At 36.0% G+C, this 20388-nt stretch overlaps 1 protein-coding gene across 1 annotated transcript; it reads left to right on the forward strand.

Moving 5' to 3' along the window:
- Positions 1–552: 552 nt before the first annotated feature.
- On the forward strand, positions 553–17198 carry LOC141331048 (ranBP-type and C3HC4-type zinc finger-containing protein 1). Its single transcript, XM_073835900.1, has 14 exons — positions 553–2175; positions 3107–3281; positions 4091–4174; positions 4400–4541; positions 4959–5049; positions 5685–6009; positions 6156–6268; positions 6490–6663; positions 11615–11775; positions 11877–11988; positions 13083–13262; positions 13582–13680; positions 13878–14021; positions 15067–17198. Exons 1-14 carry the CDS (start codon positions 1906–1908, stop codon positions 15145–15147), a joined length of 2151 nt encoding a protein of 716 aa, XP_073692001.1. The 5' UTR covers positions 553–1905; the 3' UTR covers positions 15148–17198.
- The last annotated feature ends 3190 nt before the right edge of the window (positions 17199–20388 follow it).

Raw genomic sequence — 20388 nt, forward strand, 5'->3', positions numbered from 1 at the left:
CTTCTATTGGCTATTCAGTCTGTCAATTAAACGTACTAGTCATTCTATTGGCTAAATGGTCAAGTCATTTAATTCATGTACAAAGGCCCTTTTATTAATTCTGTGCAAAGTGTTATTTTTTGTGTAGTGAGAAGATATGTTCAAATTTAATATTTATTTAGGCATTGCATGCATAGTTAGAAGCTGTTATGATGTTTTGAGAAGGTATCTTCTGGAACGCTAAGTGGTAATTCGATCCTCTGCTGGTGGGACGTGACAATTAGGACGTAGCCCCCTGTTCATGTGTAAAGTGTCTGAATAAAAAGAGGATTTATTTGTTTGTTTGTGTTTTAAATAACAATGAAAATTTTTGAAGATGAAGATTTTTTTTAATCTTAAAGAATAAATAAGATTTTTTTTAACTACATATATTAATGTTACTGTTTTGTATACAATCTAGGCTGGAAATGGATAAATAAAACAATCCAGTTAGACATAAATAGTTTTACTACGGTAGTGATAGTTTAACTGTTTTTATTACTATTACTTTTTTAGAATATAAAAACAATAGTTAACCATCCAAAATACACTACCAGTCAAAAGTTTTTGAACAGTAAGGTTTTTAATGTTGTTTTTATTTTTAAATAAGTCTCTTCTGCTCACCAAGCCTTCATTTATTTGATCCAAAGTACAACGAAAAGAGTCCAATTTTAAAATATTTGTACTATTAAAAAAACTGTTTGTTAAAATGGAATTGGAGCTGAATTTTTAGCATCATTACTCCAGTCACAAGATCCTTCAGAAATTATTCTAATATTCTGATTTGCTGCTCAAAAACATTTATTATCATTATTATGTTGAAAAGAGCTGAGTAGAATTTTTTCAGGTTTCTTTGATGAATAAAGTTCAGAAATGGCATTTATCTGAAATAGAAATCTTTTGTAACATAAATGTCTTTATCATTACTTTTGATCAATTTAAAGCATCCTTGCTAAATAAAAATATTAATTTCTATAATTTCTTTCCAAAAAAAAAAAATACTGACTCCAAGCTTTTGAATGAAATAGTGTGTAATGTTACAAAAGCTATTTCAGATAAATGCTGATCTTTCTATTCATCACATATTCCTAAATAATAATAATAAAAATGTTTCTTGAACAGCAAATCAGTGTATTAGAATGATTTCTGAAGGATCATGTGACACTAAAACTGGAGTAATCATGCTGAAAATGCAGCTTTGATCACAGGAATAAATTACATTCTAAAATATATTCAAGTAGAAAACAGTTATTTTAAATAGTAAAAAAAATATTTGTACTGTTTTTACTGTACTCTGGATCAAATAAATCCAGGCTTGGTGAGCAGAAGACACTTCTTAAAAAAACATTACAAATCTTACTGTTTAAAAACTTTCGACTGGTAGTGTATGTACCATAACTGTACTATGGTCCTTATGGTTTAACTGTAGTATTTGTAATTTAACCATAGTAAAAACATAAAAGCACAGCAAACCACAGCCTAAACAGTATGTTTGTGCAATTATGTAACTGTAACGACAGTTAACATCACCACAGTTACATTACAGTTACAGTTTTATGAGATGAAATTTAAGCTTGACATGGAAAATTGGGATATCCCCTAGATGAGAAAGCAGAGTGTATTTGAGTGTGTGTTTTCAACAGGAGGCGCAGCGTCTCTCATAGAGTAAAATGTCTGTCTCTGCTTGAGCCGTGTTTCTTCCTGCTCTGAAGCTGGACTGCCCTCCTCTGAAACTAAAACAAAGATGACAAGGCCGCTACTTTTGTGTAAGAGTCCGGATCAGGGAGTCGCAGCATATCTCCAAACATCATATTAGCACACAAACCCGGCTGGTACTGGAGTGTCAACACGATATATTCCCGCCTGAAGTAGTCAGTCGGCGGCGGCATGTCGCTGAGCTCAGGCGGGTGGACTCACACACCTCCGCCGGCCCAGTCTTCATCGTCTCATCTCGGCCATGAGGCCTTGCAACCGGCCTGTAGCACTGTTTTGATGTCGGTAAAGGTGTCAGTATGCCACTCAGGTATACGACCGCTTTGTCTCCCGGGGGCCGGAGACGAATCTCTCCGTCTTCAGCTGAGTATGGACCCGGGGAAGGCAGGGGAATTCCGCCTCGCGTTGCGGGACATCAGCGGAACAGCGGCTGGACGCAGCGTGGTGAGGAAATGTCGAACTCGCATTAAGTTTCACTCTGCGGCGCTTTGAACGCTGGTTAAAGTTGATATTAAAAAGCGCAAAATAGTATTTTCATTCCAGAAGTATCTTCGCTAGGCATGTTATAGCACTGCCCTCTGGCTGATATAGAGCACACACGAGAAAATCACATGTTGTTTTGCTAGTCTTTGTTGTTGAAATCCATCCTCCACCCCCTAAATTTGATAGTTTGCCGAGAGTTGAGTCATAAATACAGTTCATGCACTTCGCGATATTTAATATTAGTTAGTTGACACAATATTATTTCTGATCAGCATTGTGAAACTACACTTAATTTGAATCTGTTGATATGAACTTCGTTATTGTTTAGGGTCTGTATATATAGACATAAATGTCAGATAATAATAATACAAAATTAAAACTGTTATTTTAAATACGTTTAATATAATTATTTATGCTTATGTTTTGCAGCAAAGTAGACAAGCACTTTCAAAAATAAGAGGTTGTTGTTGTCTAGGATTGTATTATTTGGAAACATTATGAGAAATTATGTATCCATGCATAGTAAAGTTTGTATATTCATTGCACTTATCCATTATACCCATGGTCTTTTAGATTCCAAACAGAAATAATATAATAATATTATTTATTTCACATTTGAGTCCTGCTGTCATTTTGAAATCTCATTATACTTATGCTCCTGATGATGTTTTGAAAAGATAGCTCTTGTGTACCCAATGACCAGATAAAACACTAACGACAATTGAATGAAAATATCTGTCAGCTCATAATATTGAAAAAAAAGCCTCATTTTAATTTAGTAGGTGATAATTCATTTTAAATAGGCTAGAATAGATCATTTATTTGCTTGTGAGAAATGGATTTTATTTTATTTCCATTGGAAATTTGTGTTTCTCTGTTTATTTTCATTTAGTGCATTGCTGAGTTTGACCTCAAGACTGTTCGCTATGAAGTCAAGTCCCCACAGTGCCATGAACTGAGTTTGGCAACACCGCCACATGATCGTATCACTTTTAACTTCCGCTGTGAGAAGGAAGCACAGGAGTGGGCCACTGTGGTGATGTCATCACTCCGTGAGGCGCATAGAGGTTTGCTTTTCCAACTTTTGTCATTGCTCTGGGCACACACAGTACGATTTATAATAATCCTTTATGATTGTTGATCAAAGCTACAATCAAAGCTTTAAGCCATGTTACAGTGGGATCTCAATTGTCATTAATTCAGACTGTATGACAGTCAAGGACATATGTGACCCTGGACCACAAAACCAGTTTTAAGTAACACGGGTAAATTTGTAGCAATAAGCAAAAATACGGGTCAAAATTATTTATTTTTCTTTTAAGCCAAAAAATTATTAGGATATTAAGTAAAGATCATGTTCCATGAGGATATTTTGTTGATTTCCTACTGTAAAGAAATCAAAACTTAATTTTTGATTAGTAATATGCATTGATAAGAACATTTGGACAACTTTAAAGGCGAATTTCTATATATTTTTATACCCTCAGATTCCAGATTTTCAAATAGTTGTATCTCTGCAAAATGTTGTCCAAACCATACATCAATGTTCAGTTTGGAACAAGCCACACTGCAGGACTGCCTCAAAACTTCTGAAACTGACAGTATTTCATCAGAGGTCATTAACCGCAATGTTCACTCGGCAAATGTGTCAAACTAACATTTAAAGACTACGGATTTTGGCCTAGGATCAGAGATATCTTTTAGGGTTTGCAAAATTTGTCTCAGACGACCAAATTTTGGCCAAGATCTACAGTGTGCACCTGGCTTAATTGTGTATTACCTTTAGTTTTGTGTAATGGATTTGCTTTTCCTTTGACTTTTACTTTTTTGTACTGGGCTTTTAAACCACACTGTCGCTTGCTCTTTTTTTTTTCAGTGGCGATTAGTTCCTCCACTGAAGAAAGACGGCTACCTCCTCAGCCTGTGGATACACCGAGCAATGCGCCCATGCCATGTACAGGTAACCAATTGTGTTCTTGTTTTAATTTTCTGCTCACGATCAGCTTGACCCTCTTGCCAAACAATAGACAAAGTGTCAATTGTCTATTATCTTGCTGCCAATATCTCTGTTGCACCCACTTGTTCTCCTTCCATTTCCGATTCTTCCTTCTATCCCACTCCTTATCCATCCGACTTTCTCATTCTTGTCCTAATACATTTTCACCCTTTCTATTTTTCTCTCTAGAGGAGATATGTGCAGAGCTTGTTAGCGCAATAGAGGCAGGTGATATTCGGGCGGCATCGGTCTGTGCATCATCTTTGGCTAAACAGAAAGCTGCTCTGAGCATTCAGCCATCAAAACGAAATTACACAGACACTGAAATGAGGTAAATTTCATGTTTATAGACACTGGCCCACTCAGTTTAACAATGTGCAAATTAGATGTTAATTACGTTTCATAAATGAAATAAAGTATTTTAGTAATTTATTAGTATTATTTAAAAGGATAGTTCACCCAGAAATGAAAATTCTGTCATTTATGCATGCTAATGTTCCAAACCTGTATGACTTTATTTCTTCTGTGGAACACAAAAGAAGATATATGTCAGAAAGGACAAACTATTTTCTTTTATGTTCCTCAGAAGAAAATAGGTCATACGGGTTTGGATGAACATCAGAGTGAGTAAATGATGACATAATATTCATGCTTGAGTTCATTATAATTTATACCAACTCAACACACATTTTGTCATATGTTTTCCAAGCAATTTTGTTCTCAGCTAATGCACTGATTTGTCATGTAGCCTGGCGGTGGTGGTAGAGGATGCATCCTCGTCCTGTTGTGTCACAGTGAAGGTCTTCCCTCACTCCTCAATTGGTGCTCTCAAACAACAGGTAGGTGTCGGTTAAAGGAGAAGTTCACTTCCAGAACAAAAATTTACAGATAATGTACCCCCTTGTCATCCAACATGTTCATGTTTTTTTTTCAGTCGTAAAGAAATAGTTTTTTGAGGAAAACATTTCCGGATTTTTCTCCATATAGTGGACTACTATGGTCCCCCGGGTTTAAACTTCCAAAATGCGGTTTAAGTGCGGCTTCAAACAATCCCAACTGACGAAGAAGAGTCTTATCTAGCAGAAAGATCAGTTTTTTTTTTTTTTAATTACAATTTATATACTTATTAACACTCGTCTTGCTCTGGTTCAAGACAGGGTATGTCGCTAGATAAGACCCTTCTTCCTTGGCTGGGACTGTTACAAGCCGCATTTAAACTGCATTTTGGAAGTTCAAACTCGCACCAGAGAAGTCCACTTTATGGAGTGAAGTCCTGAAATGTTTTCCTCAAAAAACATAATTTGTTTACGACTGAAGAAAGAAAGACATGAACATCTTGGATGACAAGGGGATGAGTATGTTATCTGTGAATCTTTGTTCTCGAAGGGAGCAGCTCCGTTAACATAATTTATTGTCATTCTATCAGTGTCATGCAATTTTCTTTGTTAGTGAGACATAGTTTTTGTTCTCTAAGGTCTTCACAGACTATGGTTTTCATCCGCGTGTGCAACGCTGGGTCATCGGGCAGTCTTTGTGCTCTGATCACCGCTCTCTGGCTTCTTATGGAGTTCAGCAAGATGGCGACACTGCGTTCCTTTATCTCATTTCTGCCCGTCAGGCTCGTCTCAGTCAAGGGCTTTACCAACAAGATCAGGAAAGTGCTTTGCTTATGCCGGCTGTGGTGCCAACGACAAATCAACCCCACCAAGAAGCAGTTTCCAATGGGCCAACACAGAACACAGCCTCAAGACCATACAGCACCCTGCCTACAAGACTTCACAACAGCCATAATACCCTGAGTGTGTATTCCCAGACGCTAATAAGGCCACCAGTTAAAATTGTTAGAAATGACTAAACCAGTTACTTTGCTATTTGTATGTCTTGCATAATTAACAACTGTGTCTCATAACTTGCTCATTACAACTATGACCTCTTGACCGGTCAGGTAACAGTGCGGGAGGAACAGAGAGGTTGGGTTTGGGTAATATTCGGGACCTCATCAACCTTGAGCTGCCGCAGCTGAATGACGCCCTGTCGCCCAACAGAACAAGCACACAGGTACAAAATGTACACACAAAACAAAGTGTTTCTTTAAGATAAAGCACAGACATTTTGTACTATATTGAGCCTTTAATAATATTTCAGATAACTTTCTGACATACATAAACTATGAATCATAAGCTATGTATCACAAATGCAACAAGTATGCAAATACATAGATGTACACATCTGATGAAATTCTGCTGCTTATTTGAATACTTGTTTTTGTGGGTATTTAGCTGGGATGGGCCTGCCCAACCTGTACATATATTAATAAACCAACACGTCCCGGCTGTGAAATGTGTAGTGCAGACCGACCTGAAGGCTACACTGTTCCTGGCAACTACAGACCAGATGCTCTGGAGCTAAGACGCATTCAACAGGAAAAAGAAGCAATAAGGCAGTACCAACAGGTGAGGCTTGCGAAATTTAATTGAGAAAGCATAAACACATTTTGCACAATAACTGGCGGAATTATTGTGCAAAATGTGTTTATGCTACCACGGGAATATTCTACTTTGTTGTTGTGATGCTTGTGGAAATCATTGGAAACAGATGAGTCTGGCATGTTGCTTTGGCTGTTGGCTTATACATCTCATACACACCTACCATTTTACATCTACGCTCACACCCAGGTTTAGGGCAAATTCTTTAGGGCATAGTAATTTGGTTTGTTCTCATTTAAAGTGAATGAGAATGAATTGTAGGCCTGTATATGCAAATGTTTTGGCTATTTTGATAATGTCGTCGGCTGTTGAACAGTGTTTTTCAAAATGTAGTAGTGAGTTGTGATAACTTAAGTAGTGACAGAATTATTATTATTATTTTTTTCATATTGTGATGCATGTCTGAGTGTAACAGATTATCAAAAAAGAAAAAAATATATAGGGTGAACCAGGATCAGAAATTAACTTTTCATTTAAGGGGAAATATTTTCCCCATGGAATTGATTTCCAGGGGCATTTTAACATTCGTAAAGGGGACATTTTTATAATCACTGCATTATTATAATCACTATACTATGTTGTCTTTAATGTCATAAACCTAAATTTACCCAGTTACTTTAATCAATATTTCAGACTGTTGTCAATAACAATAGGCTGTTTAAAATTGTATCTAAATTACACATGTAAAAACACAATCTCATCTCGCTATTTATATTGTAATAATGATTATTAATATCGATAAAGAAAACTATATAAAATCGTTTTTGTTTCATGCCTGCGTTTTGGGCATCACAGATGAACATGTTGGACCAGGATGTAATTTTTTTTGCCCTTTGTCTTGAATTTATTGGGCATTTTTGTTAATTTTAGTGGCATTTTTGCCACAAGCCATCATTAATTTCTGACACTGGTGTGGACTGAAAAATGGAGGCAGAAGTCCTTTTCACTGGAAGATCCAGTTGTATTTTGATTAAAAATTAAGCGGTGAAAAAAAAAAAAAGAAAAACGCACATAAATCTTTCACAATGAGATATAACAGTCATTAGAACATCGACAGAATTTTCATTTCATGCTGACATTAAATGTAATAATACATAAACAGTCAAACCAAAAATTATTCAGACACCAGATATATATTTTTTATTAGTGGGTACAGGACATTATAATTAATTTATATAAGTAAGGATAGCAAAATTAAGTAAACATATTATAACATACCCAAAAATTATTCAGACACTTTGACCTGACCGTGTTTTTCTTAAGTGTTTTTTCTTTGATTGCTAATTGCTGTGTAATTTTACACCACATACTAAACAAAATTAAGCATTGCTTGGTTGTGTAAATATTACCATACTAACAGTTGTCTGAATTTTTGTTTGATTGTAATCCATTACATACCTTTCTATCAAAGTTATCTGACATTATTAAGATTAATTTATTCTGACACAGTTTAATTCTGAATTCTTGTCCTATTTTACTACCATTTTCTAAACTATAGCGAATAAACTGATAATGTGAGAAATGTTGATGGTGTCTAAAAACATTTTGGTTTGACTGTAAGAGTTTATGCATTTCATTGTTATCATTTAAAATATTTTATTTATACATTAATATTATATTAGCAAATGGTGACTCTTCTCTTTAAAAATCATCATTAATCATTGAAAAACCCATATTGGCTGATCACTTTTAAAAAGCTACTTTTACTCATCTCTAAGGGTTTTTGGGTAGGATAAAGCCTGAGCTCTGATTGACTCCTCAGTCTGAATCTCTTCTCTTTTGTCTCTATTTTTTTTAAGGAGAAAGGGAGAAGAGAGGAGCTGAGGGGCAACAACTCACTACTGCACAACCTCGACCAGGACTACTGACTGCACACACGTGCACACACACACACACACACACACACACACACACACACACACACACACACACACACACACACACACTCAGTGCATAGTCTAACAAACCAGGCACACTCATACTCCAAATGCAACTACAGTACAGCTGGTATACTACTTGTATATGCCTAAACAGTGTACAGCTAATGAATTTGATCCATACCAAAATAATCTATTCAAGTGGCACTTTTTCAGACCACTTACAAAAGCTACACATTAACTCCAGTTTCAAAACACCTTTATAATTAAACAGTGCAATAGTCAAACAGGAAGTCATTTTTATAATATTGTTGTAAAGACGTATATGATGCCGTTACTTCACTTGGTCTAATAAGATGCTTTGTTGCGCTGTCTTGGTTTGAAACTTTATTCAGGTACAGACTCTTTTAATGCGCAGATGCCTCAAACAGATGACATATACTGTATATCTTTGTAAGTAGATGTGAGCAATGAATCTTACTGCACAGCTTTTGCAGGAATGTAGAGCATCCATTTACGTAACCTGTTTAATACAAGTTCATTCTGATCTTGTCTGACAGTATCTTGTAAAATAGTCTCAAATTCTCATATATTCAAAAGATGAAAGATTTTAATCTTGGAATTTTTGAAGTGACAGTTTCAATTCAAAGATTATAGATCCTAATAAAACTCTCATCATCTTTTCTGCAGAATTCATGATTTCTGTGACGGGATCACCCAAGAATGCACTTTTTTGTTGCTAAACTAAACCATTGCATACTGCAGCTGTTCACACGCAAGCAACAATAATTTAGCATCAGTGTTAAAACTGTAAGATGAAATGAAGGCAAAAATAGCTGACATGAATGGTGTCTGACATGGCAAACCTGATCTCCATAGGACTCTGCAACACACTCTCTTGGCAATTTGTAACTATTTTACATTTTGAAGAATTGGTGGTTAATTTGTATGATTTTTGTATGATCTTATTTGTAAGTTTTTGTGCATATTTCCCACTGACAGTTGGTTCGGCTTTGAATCACATCATACAAATTCATATGAAATCTCCACCTTGTTAAATAGTCTGGACAATGCTGCAAAAATCTTTGACTCCGTTGGGCCACACTCATAAATGCATGCATGCTAAGAAAACACGTTATATACGTTTTTCTGCTACAAAATTTTGTTTGCACTAAAGCATAAAGACATAACTTGGTGAAAATGTTTTAGACAGAGAACTCAAACATACTAATATTTTAGTTGACAGAAATATGCAGAAAGAGCATTTAGTAATTACCACAGTGCCCATGAGCAATGCACTTAACCCCAAGCTACTTTATGTGGACTGGCAGTTAGTGCATTATAGATAAAAACACATCCGCTAAACAAAAAGTAGGCCTAACCAGTGAGAGAGGGAAAGAAACTGAAGAAGACATGCCTTGGTCGGTTTAATTAGGGCTGTAATGTAGCATAACTTGTTTGTCTGTATGACTGGGCTTGACTCATGTGTGAAATATCCTTGAATTTAAGAAAGACAAATGGCTATGCAAAATAACTATATTACGAACTCAAATAAAGCTCTTTTAAGAGGTACATGCCATTCACACCTTGGTGTCTTCTGTTGTGTTTTTTTTTTTTTTTTTCGTATCCACCTTATTCTTTAACGTGGAAATAAGCTTATGGGAGAGATTACAGGTTCATTATCTGCTCTAGGGAAATAACGAGAATGTTTGCACTACAAATCAGTGTGTTTATAATGAAGATACTACATTCAAATAATATGGTAAGACACACCAATTTGCAATATCAAGCAGCAAAATGAGCTGTTTTGTACAGCTAAAAATAGCTTGACGTGGATGAGAAGCTAGATCCATAAAATTTGCAAATGGCTGCACCCGCTCTTATTTGAAAAATAAGGTGGACATGCAAATATAATACACTGAATATGAGTGATACAGAATTATAACTGTGTTATGTGGTTGATCATAATTATGTAAGGTAAGTGATTGCATTCATGCTATATTTAATCACAAATATTGTGTGAATTATATATTATATGTGACCCTGGACCACAAAACCAGTCTTAAGTAGCACAGGTATATTTGTAGCAACAGCCAAAAATACATTGTATCGGTCAAAATGATCGATTTTTCTTTTATGCCAAAAATCATTAGTATATTAAGTAAAGATCATGTTCCATGAAGATATTTTGTACATTTCCTACCGTAAATATACCAAAACTTAATTTTTGATTAGTAATATGCATTGCTAAGAACTTAATTTGGACAACTTTAAAGGTGATTTTCTCAATATTTTCAGATTTTCAAATAGTTGTATCTTGGCCAAATTTTGTCCTATTTATCTTCTTGATCTTCCCTTTCTAGCCTGTACTCATCTAACAATGCCCGATATAAGGTATTTTGAGCACTTCCTATGTCGATCTGCCTCCTTTGGATGAATCGCTTGTTGTATTCCCCAATTGTATGTCGCTTTGGATAAAAGCGTCTGCTAAATGAATAAATGTAAATGTTATTCAGCTTTCAGGTAAAACAATTTGTGGTCCAGGATCACATGTATATTGCAATTGCATATATTTATATTGTAACTTTATTTTACAGTGTTCATGTATTTAGTTGTTCTAATGAACTACATGTGCTTGGTGAATCGTTTTTTTTGGAGTTGCTTGTAATTTCACATCTCTTAGTATAGTATAGTAATGTGATATATATTGAATATGAAAATCAATTAAAATGTAAATGGCATACTTTCAGATGATTAATAATTCATATAAATTAATATAATTTATAATGTGCGCACATTGACACCAACTCTAATGTAAACTAATGAACATTATTTAATGCATTAATGCATGCCATCTCAAACCCACAGTTCTCAAAACTGCTGTAGGGTCTTGTAAGGGTCTTTTGACCATGTACCTGTCACACCTATCTTTAAGATATAGTCAGAAGCAATGCTATATGCCATGTGTTCTTCTCACACAGGTATCTATGAATGCTCATCCATGTGTGCAGTTCTGACAGCTACTCTGTCTGTGTCTATAGGCCAGAGAAGCAGAACGCAGGGAGAACTTTGCACGTCTGGTCCAAATGGACGGACAGGATCTGGTTCCTAACCCAGAAAGAGTGGAGTGCAAGATTTGCTATGTGGAGCTTGAGCCTGGCGAGGGAGTCCTGCTCCGAGAGTGTCTCCACTGCTTCTGCAAGTGAGGAAGAGAGCGTGCCACTGTAGAACATACATAGTGACATTTATTGTTCTGTATTGTCATGCAGTTGTTAAGAAAACCCTCTGTGTTTCTATGCATAGAGAGTGTCTGCGCTCTGTGATTCTGATGTCAGAGGATCCTCAGGTGGCATGTCCATACAGAGACGAGGCCTATGCCTGTGACTGCATCTTGCAGGAAAGAGAAATCAGAGCTGTAAGAACTCATTCATTCATACTGCTTTTAATTTGTCTGCAAAACTACACTAGATGTACACGCTAATGAGAAATCAATCTGCTGTTGTGACACTGTCCATGGTGCTGGAGTGCAATTGACAGGAGACTTGGAGCAATGCTGCCTTGAAAGGCTTTTAATGATAGTGCCTTTGGCTAAAATGACAAGTGCTGTCAAAACTCACTGTACAGAGTCATTTTGAAGCACCATCTAGATACAAAAGTATCATTTTGGTGTCGTTGAGATACAATTATAATTTTGTTCAAATTTAAAGGATTAGTGTTTTTTTTTAGAAAAAAAAAAAAGTCATCCAAAGGTGCTCATGTCTTTGTTTCTTCAGTAGAAAAAAAATGAAGGTTTTTGAGTAAAACAATTCAGGATTTTTCTCCATATAGTGGACTTCAATAGGAGCCAACGGGTTGAAGGTCTTCAAAGGGCTCTACACGATCCCAGCTGAGGAACTAAGGGTCATATTCTAAAAAACAATAAAAATGTATGTCCCTTTTTAACCACAAAAGTTTGTCTTCCACTAGCTCAGCTTCACGCATTGTGTAGTCATGTTGGAAAGGTAAAACAACATCGGACAATGTACAAGTTGTTACCATGTGAGATGGGAGTTTTTTGCCCTACCTTACCTTTTTGAAGTAGAGTACACAGAGAAAGAACTAACCATGTGTGACCTTTCCAACTTGTTCACGTAAATGCGTGAAGACATAGGTGAGCTAGTGCAAGATGAGCATTTATGATTAAAAAAATTATAATTTAGAAAATGACTGATTGTTCTGCTAGACAAGACCCTCGCCTGGGATTGTGTAGAGCTCTTTGAAGCTGCATTGAAACTGCAATTTGGACCTTCAACCCATTGGCCACCATTGAAGTCCACTATATGGAGAAAATTCCTGGGATGTTTTCCTTAATCACCTTAATTTTTCGACTGAAGAAAGAAAGACCTGAACATCTTGGATGACATGGGGGTGAATAAACTATCAGGAAATTTTCATTCTAGAAGTGAACTACTTTAAAAGAGTTTTATTTTTATATGTTTTCTTCATATGTCTGCTATCTTTCTCACTCAGCTGGTGTCAGTAGATGATTATGAGCACTGGTTGCAGAGGGGTCTGTCAGTCGCAGAGTCTCGATGTGAGGGCAGTTATCACTGTGCGACAGCAGACTGTCCCGGCTGGTGTGTTTATGAAGACACTGTCAACACTTTCCACTGCCCAGTGTGTAAAAAACACAACTGCCTGCTTTGCAAGGTAAAGTATGTAGAATGCTTAAACACACTGAATTGAACCCTTAAACCAGGGGTCTCCGAACTCTGTCTTGGAGGGCCTGTGTCCTGCGGTGTTTAGCTCCAACCCTAATTAAACACACCTAAACCAGCTAATCAGGGTCTTACTAGGCATGCTAGAATCTTCCAGGCAGGTGTGTTAAGGCAAGTTGGAGGTAAACTCTGCAGGACACCAGCCCTCCAGAACTGAGTTTGGAGATCCCTGCCTTAAACAATGACATTTCTCTAATAGGTTCTCGTTATAATATAAGGTAAAGAACCTTGCCTTTGTTTTTCCTCTTTAGGCCATTCATGAAGGGATGAACTGTAAGCAGTATCAGGATGATCTATCAGCTCGTGCCATCAATGACTCTGCAGCTCGAAGAACCAGAGACCTGCTGAAGGTAAAATCCAGATGCTTATTGTATATCAAGCTCATGTTAAGAAAGGCCCTTATCATGTGACAACATCTTTTTCCTTACTCATGTCATCTAATATTCATATACATTTTTGGTGTTTAGCAGATGGCATTTTTAATATTCTTTCTTTTTTTTTGTTTGTTATTATTTACCCTAAACTTTCTGTCTCATGACTTTCACAGACTCTTGTTAATTCTGGCGAGGCGATGCATTGCCCTCAGTGCGGCATCATTGTGCAGAAGAAAGAGGGCTGTGATTGGCTCCGCTGTACTGTCTGCCATACTGAGATCTGCTGGGTCACCAGAGGACCACGCTGGGGGCCCAAAGTAAGAGCTTTTTTTTTTTATATAAGACTGGGACATAAGCTTTACTTGCAGTCTCCACTAGGTATCATCTCTTGATGAAAGTGAGCAAGGAAAGGTCATAGTATAAAATGCTGAGAGTTAAAAGATTAGTTAACTTCCAAAATAAAAATTTTCTGATAATTTACTCACCCCCATGTCATCCAAGATGTTCATGTCTTTCTGTTTTCAGTCAGAGGTTTTTGAAGAAAACATTTCAGGATTTTTTCCCCCATATAGTGGACTTCAGTGGTAGCCAACGGGTTTGAAGATCCAAATTACTGTTTCAATGCAGCTTCAAAGGGCTCTACACGATTCCAGCTGAGAAATAAGGGTCTTATTTAGTGACCCTTATGATAAAAATGTACATATTTCTTAACCACAAATGGTCATCTTGCACTAGCCTGACCTCATGCATTATGTAATCATATTGAAAAGGTCATGCATGATGTAGGCAGAAGTACCGACCCATTTTCTACAAAGCAAAGAAAGTCAGTTGGCCTTTACAAATAAAGGTAAACAACGAGATTGAACTGAAGTACACAGACGAAGAACTTACCATATGTGACCTTTCCAATGTGATTACATAATGCAAGAATCACCGACATAGAGCTAGTCCAAGACAAGCATTTGTGGTTAAAAAAAAAATTATATACTTTTTTTTTTTTTTTTTTTGGAAAATGGCTGATCGTTTCACTAGGTTCTTATTTCTTGGCTGGGATTGTGTAGAACCTTTCAAAGCTGCACTGAAACTGCAATGTGGACCTTGAACAAGTTGACTACCACTGAAGTCCACTATATGGTGAAAAATTCTGGAATGTTTTCCTCAAAAACCTTAATTTCTTCATGACTGAAGACAGAAAGGTCCAGGTCTCACATCGGCGTGACTAAATTATCAGGTAATATTTATTCTGGAAGGGAACTTCTCTAAACCAGACCATGTTGGTCAGTTATCACTATAACAAAGCCATAAAAACTGCAGATTCCTGAATAAATGTTAGTCTCTTAGTATCTGTCTTTCTCACTTTAGGGTCCCGGAGACACAAGTGGAGGCTGCCGCTGCAATGTCAACAAACAGAGATGCCATCCAAAATGCCAGAACTGTCACTAAAGGGAAAAGCAGAGAGAAAGGAGCAGGTACGAGTAAGACAGAGAGAGTAGTGTCAACTGGTGGCAGTTTATGACATTATAAAAGCTTTTGACAGACATCAGGGTTGCCAGGTCTGCGTAACAAAACCAACCCAATTGGTACTCGAAACTAGCCCAATTGCGTTCCAGGTGAGGGAGGGCAGGAGATTTCGTGGACTAAGAAAACTGCCAAAGGCAGCAGTATGAAAGTAGCTCAATTCCGTGGACTTGTCAACACTGACAGACATACACTGACATTATACTGTCAACCTGTCTTAGCTTTCAGTTCAGTTTTAGGATGCTTTTAACTGCAATATAAAAATGTGTATGTCTGTTGTGCAACAAATGTTTCAATAGTGCATTTTACATGAAGGCACAGAGGGAAATCCACTTGAAAACTGACTCTTATTGGAAGGCTACTGTATCTAGTCTAGTCAGCATCCTAATATTGTTGAATTATTTCAAAGATCCACAGAAAAGCTTTAAATTCTCTCAACTGTATGTTATATAGCAAATATCACTTATAATATGAAAGCATTATATTTGGATAAACTGCAAAAAGGTGGTGACATTTCCGTTTGAATAGATTGTGAACATGTTCACACAGCTACTACAAAGTATTTAAACGGAGTGAGTGTTGCCATGATATACCTGTTCAGTTATTTAAGACAGAATCACTATTGAGAAGGAGCTTAAGTTAGTGATTTGCGAATGAATTGTTCTTTTGAACCAGTTGTTTTTAATAATTCATTCAGCTGGTTTACAGATGGTTTACTGTGATGTGTGGCATATCAGAATCTTAATCAAAAACGTTGTGATTAAAAATAGATTTTTAACACAGAAAATGCAAACAATGTCACATGGGAATTTTTAAAGACGTTTTTTTAATCTCTTTATTAAAAAAATGTATTTTACCCATCAATGATCAAATGATCCCAGGATGACAAAAATGAAGCCAAAGCTATTCAGAAGCTGCCGATATAAATGAAAATAAGGGAATGATTACACAAATACTTGTGTATTTGTTTTGTCTTACTTTTAAAGCTGTACTACACTGTTAAAACCTGTTGCTGAAAGTGCCTTATCTTGCCTGTTTCTGTCTCCATCATGTAACCACTAACCACTTGTTTTGCAGTGTTACATTTATTGTTATTTTAAATAGTGTATGTTCCTGTTGTTGTAGATTTGTGATCCAGGATAATTTATGTGTGCAGTGTTTCCCCTTTACTACCAGCTTTCCTGTATTTTGTGCACGTTGCACATTTGTTTAGTAAGAATAACACAATTCAGTATAGTGCTTTAAGATTTAACTGTTTGTTTATAAGGTGGATGTAATTAATGTGTAGCCTAGTTATTTAGTATTGTTTTAATGTAACATTGCAATGTTAATCTAATTTAAGTAGCAGTAATGGTCAAGAGCAGGGGCATGAGGATTGTGTGTGAAGTCCTCAAGACTGTTAAAAGCCAAAGGACAGATGCAACTTCCAAAGCTTTGAATCTATGCACTGAAGAAAAAAAATGTCAGCACCCAAAGCATCTACTTATGCATCAGAATGAACATTTCAAAAATGTTTCACGAAACTACGAACTGTTTGTAGTTTACTATTTTTCTTTGCACCTGAAAGTTTGTTTTGTTTTGTTGTTGTGACTGAAAATCCAGTGGAGTTATGCAGTATTGCAGTACGATTGCAAAACAGTCTTTAGTGAGGGGCCATTCATCCTTTCACATGATATTATAAACCTCACTAAAGTTCAAATATGTGCACTATGAACTTCAAGTAGAGTGTATTTGCATGTACAACGGAAGACAAAGTGAAAACTGAAAATGGAAAGGTCCCTGCACCTGCAGAAATCTCACACTTTAATTCAGTAGAATAATCTGACCTCAGGGTTGCAAGTCTTAAGAGTGCCTTACAGATTATAGTACTGAGCACCTGTAGTGACAATATTTAAAGCTGTTATTCTCAATAATATGTTTGGACTAATTTAACATGCTTCACAAAAATAAAATAAAAATAACCAATCTGTATTGTATTGAACTGTTTTGTACTTTGTTCTTCACTGTAGGACACGAGACATGAATTTGTTTTATTGCAGTGACAGACGTGAAGAGAAACCATCAACCATCAAAGGTTGTATGTACAATGGGGGCCAAAATTATTAGAACACTAGTAGTAAAAAATGGTTTTAAGTTAGTTATTTCTATCTTTTATTAATTGTAATAATCCAGTGAGATTTTTGTTTGCACAAGGAGTCTGACAACAGCCAGTGCTCCACACAGAGATCTGGGGCCGTATGTATAAAGCTTCTCAGAGTCAAATTTTAGTCTTAAGTGTTTCAAAATTCTAAGAGTGACGTAATTTTACTCTTATTTCTGGACTTAAGATAAAGAGTGATTCATAAAAGTTCTTAAGTGTTAAGACTAGGTCTCAGCTCCTAAATTATTTAAGAGAGTTGGAGAGGTCTCCTAACCTAGTTAGGAGTAAAACAATGGCAGCAAAAAGGAGGAAACACACACTTTTTTGCTCTATCTGCAATATTATGTTTGTTTATTTATTTTCACTGGAAAATTTGAAAGATTGTAAAAATGCAGCAAAGCACTGGTGATGACACAGTAAGCAGGGTCTTAAATATTGTGACACTAACCTCACCAAACACACCAGTGACCAAAAGTGATGTGTGGAGGGTTTTAATGACCTCACATTTCACTTAAACCATCAAAATATGAAAAAAAAACACTGATCAATGTTGCTAACTGCTTTCAATTGAAAGTAGTTAAAACAGTCACACAATGTAGCTAATGAGGATGAGGACATAATGGTGAGTTCACTGATCTATATAATATAAATATATCAGTGGGAGAGTGTTGTAATCTAAATAAGGTTTAGTCTCAAAGTCTCAAAAGGGGCAAGGACGTCAACAAATCTAGTGACAAAATCACTAAACTGTCAACATTGACATTGAATACAACATAATCAGTTATTAATTTTGTGTTGGTCCTCTCTTGTTTTTGCATGTGTTCATAATTTCTTTGTAGGACAGCAATGCCAAAAAATATGACACATTTTACTGCATTATTATCAAAAAAATAAAAGTAAAACAATTGACTCCAAGCAAATATGCATTATGCTTACAAAATCAGTAACACTTTTTTCTCTCTCCTGGCCACAACTTAAAGGCAGTTCATTGACTTTCCAACTGACCATCAAACCAAGCTGCAAAACAAGAAACTTTTAAGTTTGTGGGCTTTCTTTGAGTTCTTGGAGCTGTTCACATCATTACTCCAACTGTAAATGAGGAGACATGGATTTCAAAGCATCAATAATAATTTGTGTTAATTTTCCACAATGCAAAGCATTTGTTTAAATACACTGACATTTGAAATAGTGTCTTAATTAAATGCTTGTTTTGTAGTTCCATCAAATAATTGGTGTTGTGCTGCTGTGACTCACATGAGCAGGCTCACTATTGGCTGATTCAGAGGTCAAGGGCGGCCATTTTGTGTTTCAATCATTGTAGTCCTTAATTTACAACACTTAAGTCAGAACTTAAGAATCAGTCTCAAACTTTACTGAAAGTTGCTTTTAGATTCTTTATAAAAGTCTCCTACTCTTAAAAAAGTCCTACTTCTTACTAAGAATTTTTTGACACTTAAGTCAAAGTTTAAGACTACTATTAAGAGCATTTCTTAGAAGTTTTATACATACGGCCCCTGATCTCATCATCATCCAGTCTGTCTGGAAGAAACAGAACTGAGAGACAGACTAAATCTAGAACAATCAAATCAAAGGGCAAAAGCTGCTTTAAATGCAAAGGATGGTCACACCAAATATTGATTTTAATGTAGTTAAAAGTGAATTGATAAAGAAAATTTTTATGACATTATTTTTGACAGCATTCTCATTTGACAGTATTTTTACACTAGTGCCTAAAATGTTTAACAGTACTGTAGCTTTGCAGGTAGGTCTCTTAAAGCATCTTCAAGACATTGCCACACTTCTTTTGGATTTATTCTGTCTCAGTTTGTTCTGTTTCTTCATGTCATTCCAGACAGACTGGATGATGATGATGAGATCAGGGGCTGTTTCAATAAGAGGGTTCAACCAACTCTGAGTTTAATCTTGAACTGTGAGTTGAGTTACCCTGAGATGGAAAACTCTTGAGTTTTCGGTTTCAGAACAGCTGAACTGAGATAGTTAAATCCACTCTGAGTAGGTTTACTTACATCACAACTATGAAAAGCCCTGATCAATGGAGCTCCAAAATTATGATTCACCGTGGCAACAGCTCCCGCCAAAAAGACGTCTGCATACTTTGAGTCAATACATTTATTCTTAATCACTGATATAATTGTAAAGGTAAAAACTGGCAGAACTGTAGGTAGGTTACTGAACTAATATTAATTTTCATGGTATCCCACAGTCAAAAGAAAAACCCCAGAAATAAAACAACTAAAAATGAAGTAGAAAAACACATTTCAATCAGGTAAAGCTTTAACCATAAAAGGTTCATGGGTGTAGGCTACATGACTTTACAAACATTTGACATATTAAATAAATATCATTCAGTGTCATATCATTTCAATGTGCAGCAGCTTTTTCCACGTAGTCTAATGCTCTTTTCACATAATTAAATACTCTCTAATCCAAACGGTTGGATTTCTTAATTAGAGTAATGAAATTAATATTTGAATTCTACTCAGCCAACAGCATGACGGCTTGCAAAATAATGAAGAACAGCTGATGGCCACAATACCAAGTGTTGGAAGAATATTAAAATCCTACTTGAAAAAGAATAAATGTTGCTTTTGTATATGTAGGAAATAAAGACAACCAAGCTGTTGATTAAACTGAATAGCTGTGGTGGTGGTTATGGCATATATCTCCAACTACCTTTCCATCTTCTATTCCATTCATTAATTAGCTTAATTTTCAATGGGATTGTGCTCATAAAGCATGTGAGAGTAAGGCACGCTTTCTTTAATGCTTTGCATACAGCGGCTGTACTAATGTGTGCTCTGCATCTCTGATGTTATATAGAAAACTACAGTTTAAAAGGCTACCGCTCAAATAAATGCATGCAGCATGTATGTGGCTAAAGCAAAACATCAAAATAATCCTGTATATAATAATGCAATAATTCTATATATAAAAGGACATGCTGTTTTTGTCACTTTGACAGCGACTGCATGATAAAAATATATGTGTAATGAATGAATGCACCT

This window comes from Garra rufa, chromosome 3 (genome assembly GCF_049309525.1).
Source record: "Garra rufa chromosome 3, GarRuf1.0, whole genome shotgun sequence".
Classification (NCBI taxonomy): domain Eukaryota; kingdom Metazoa; phylum Chordata; class Actinopteri; order Cypriniformes; family Cyprinidae; genus Garra; species Garra rufa.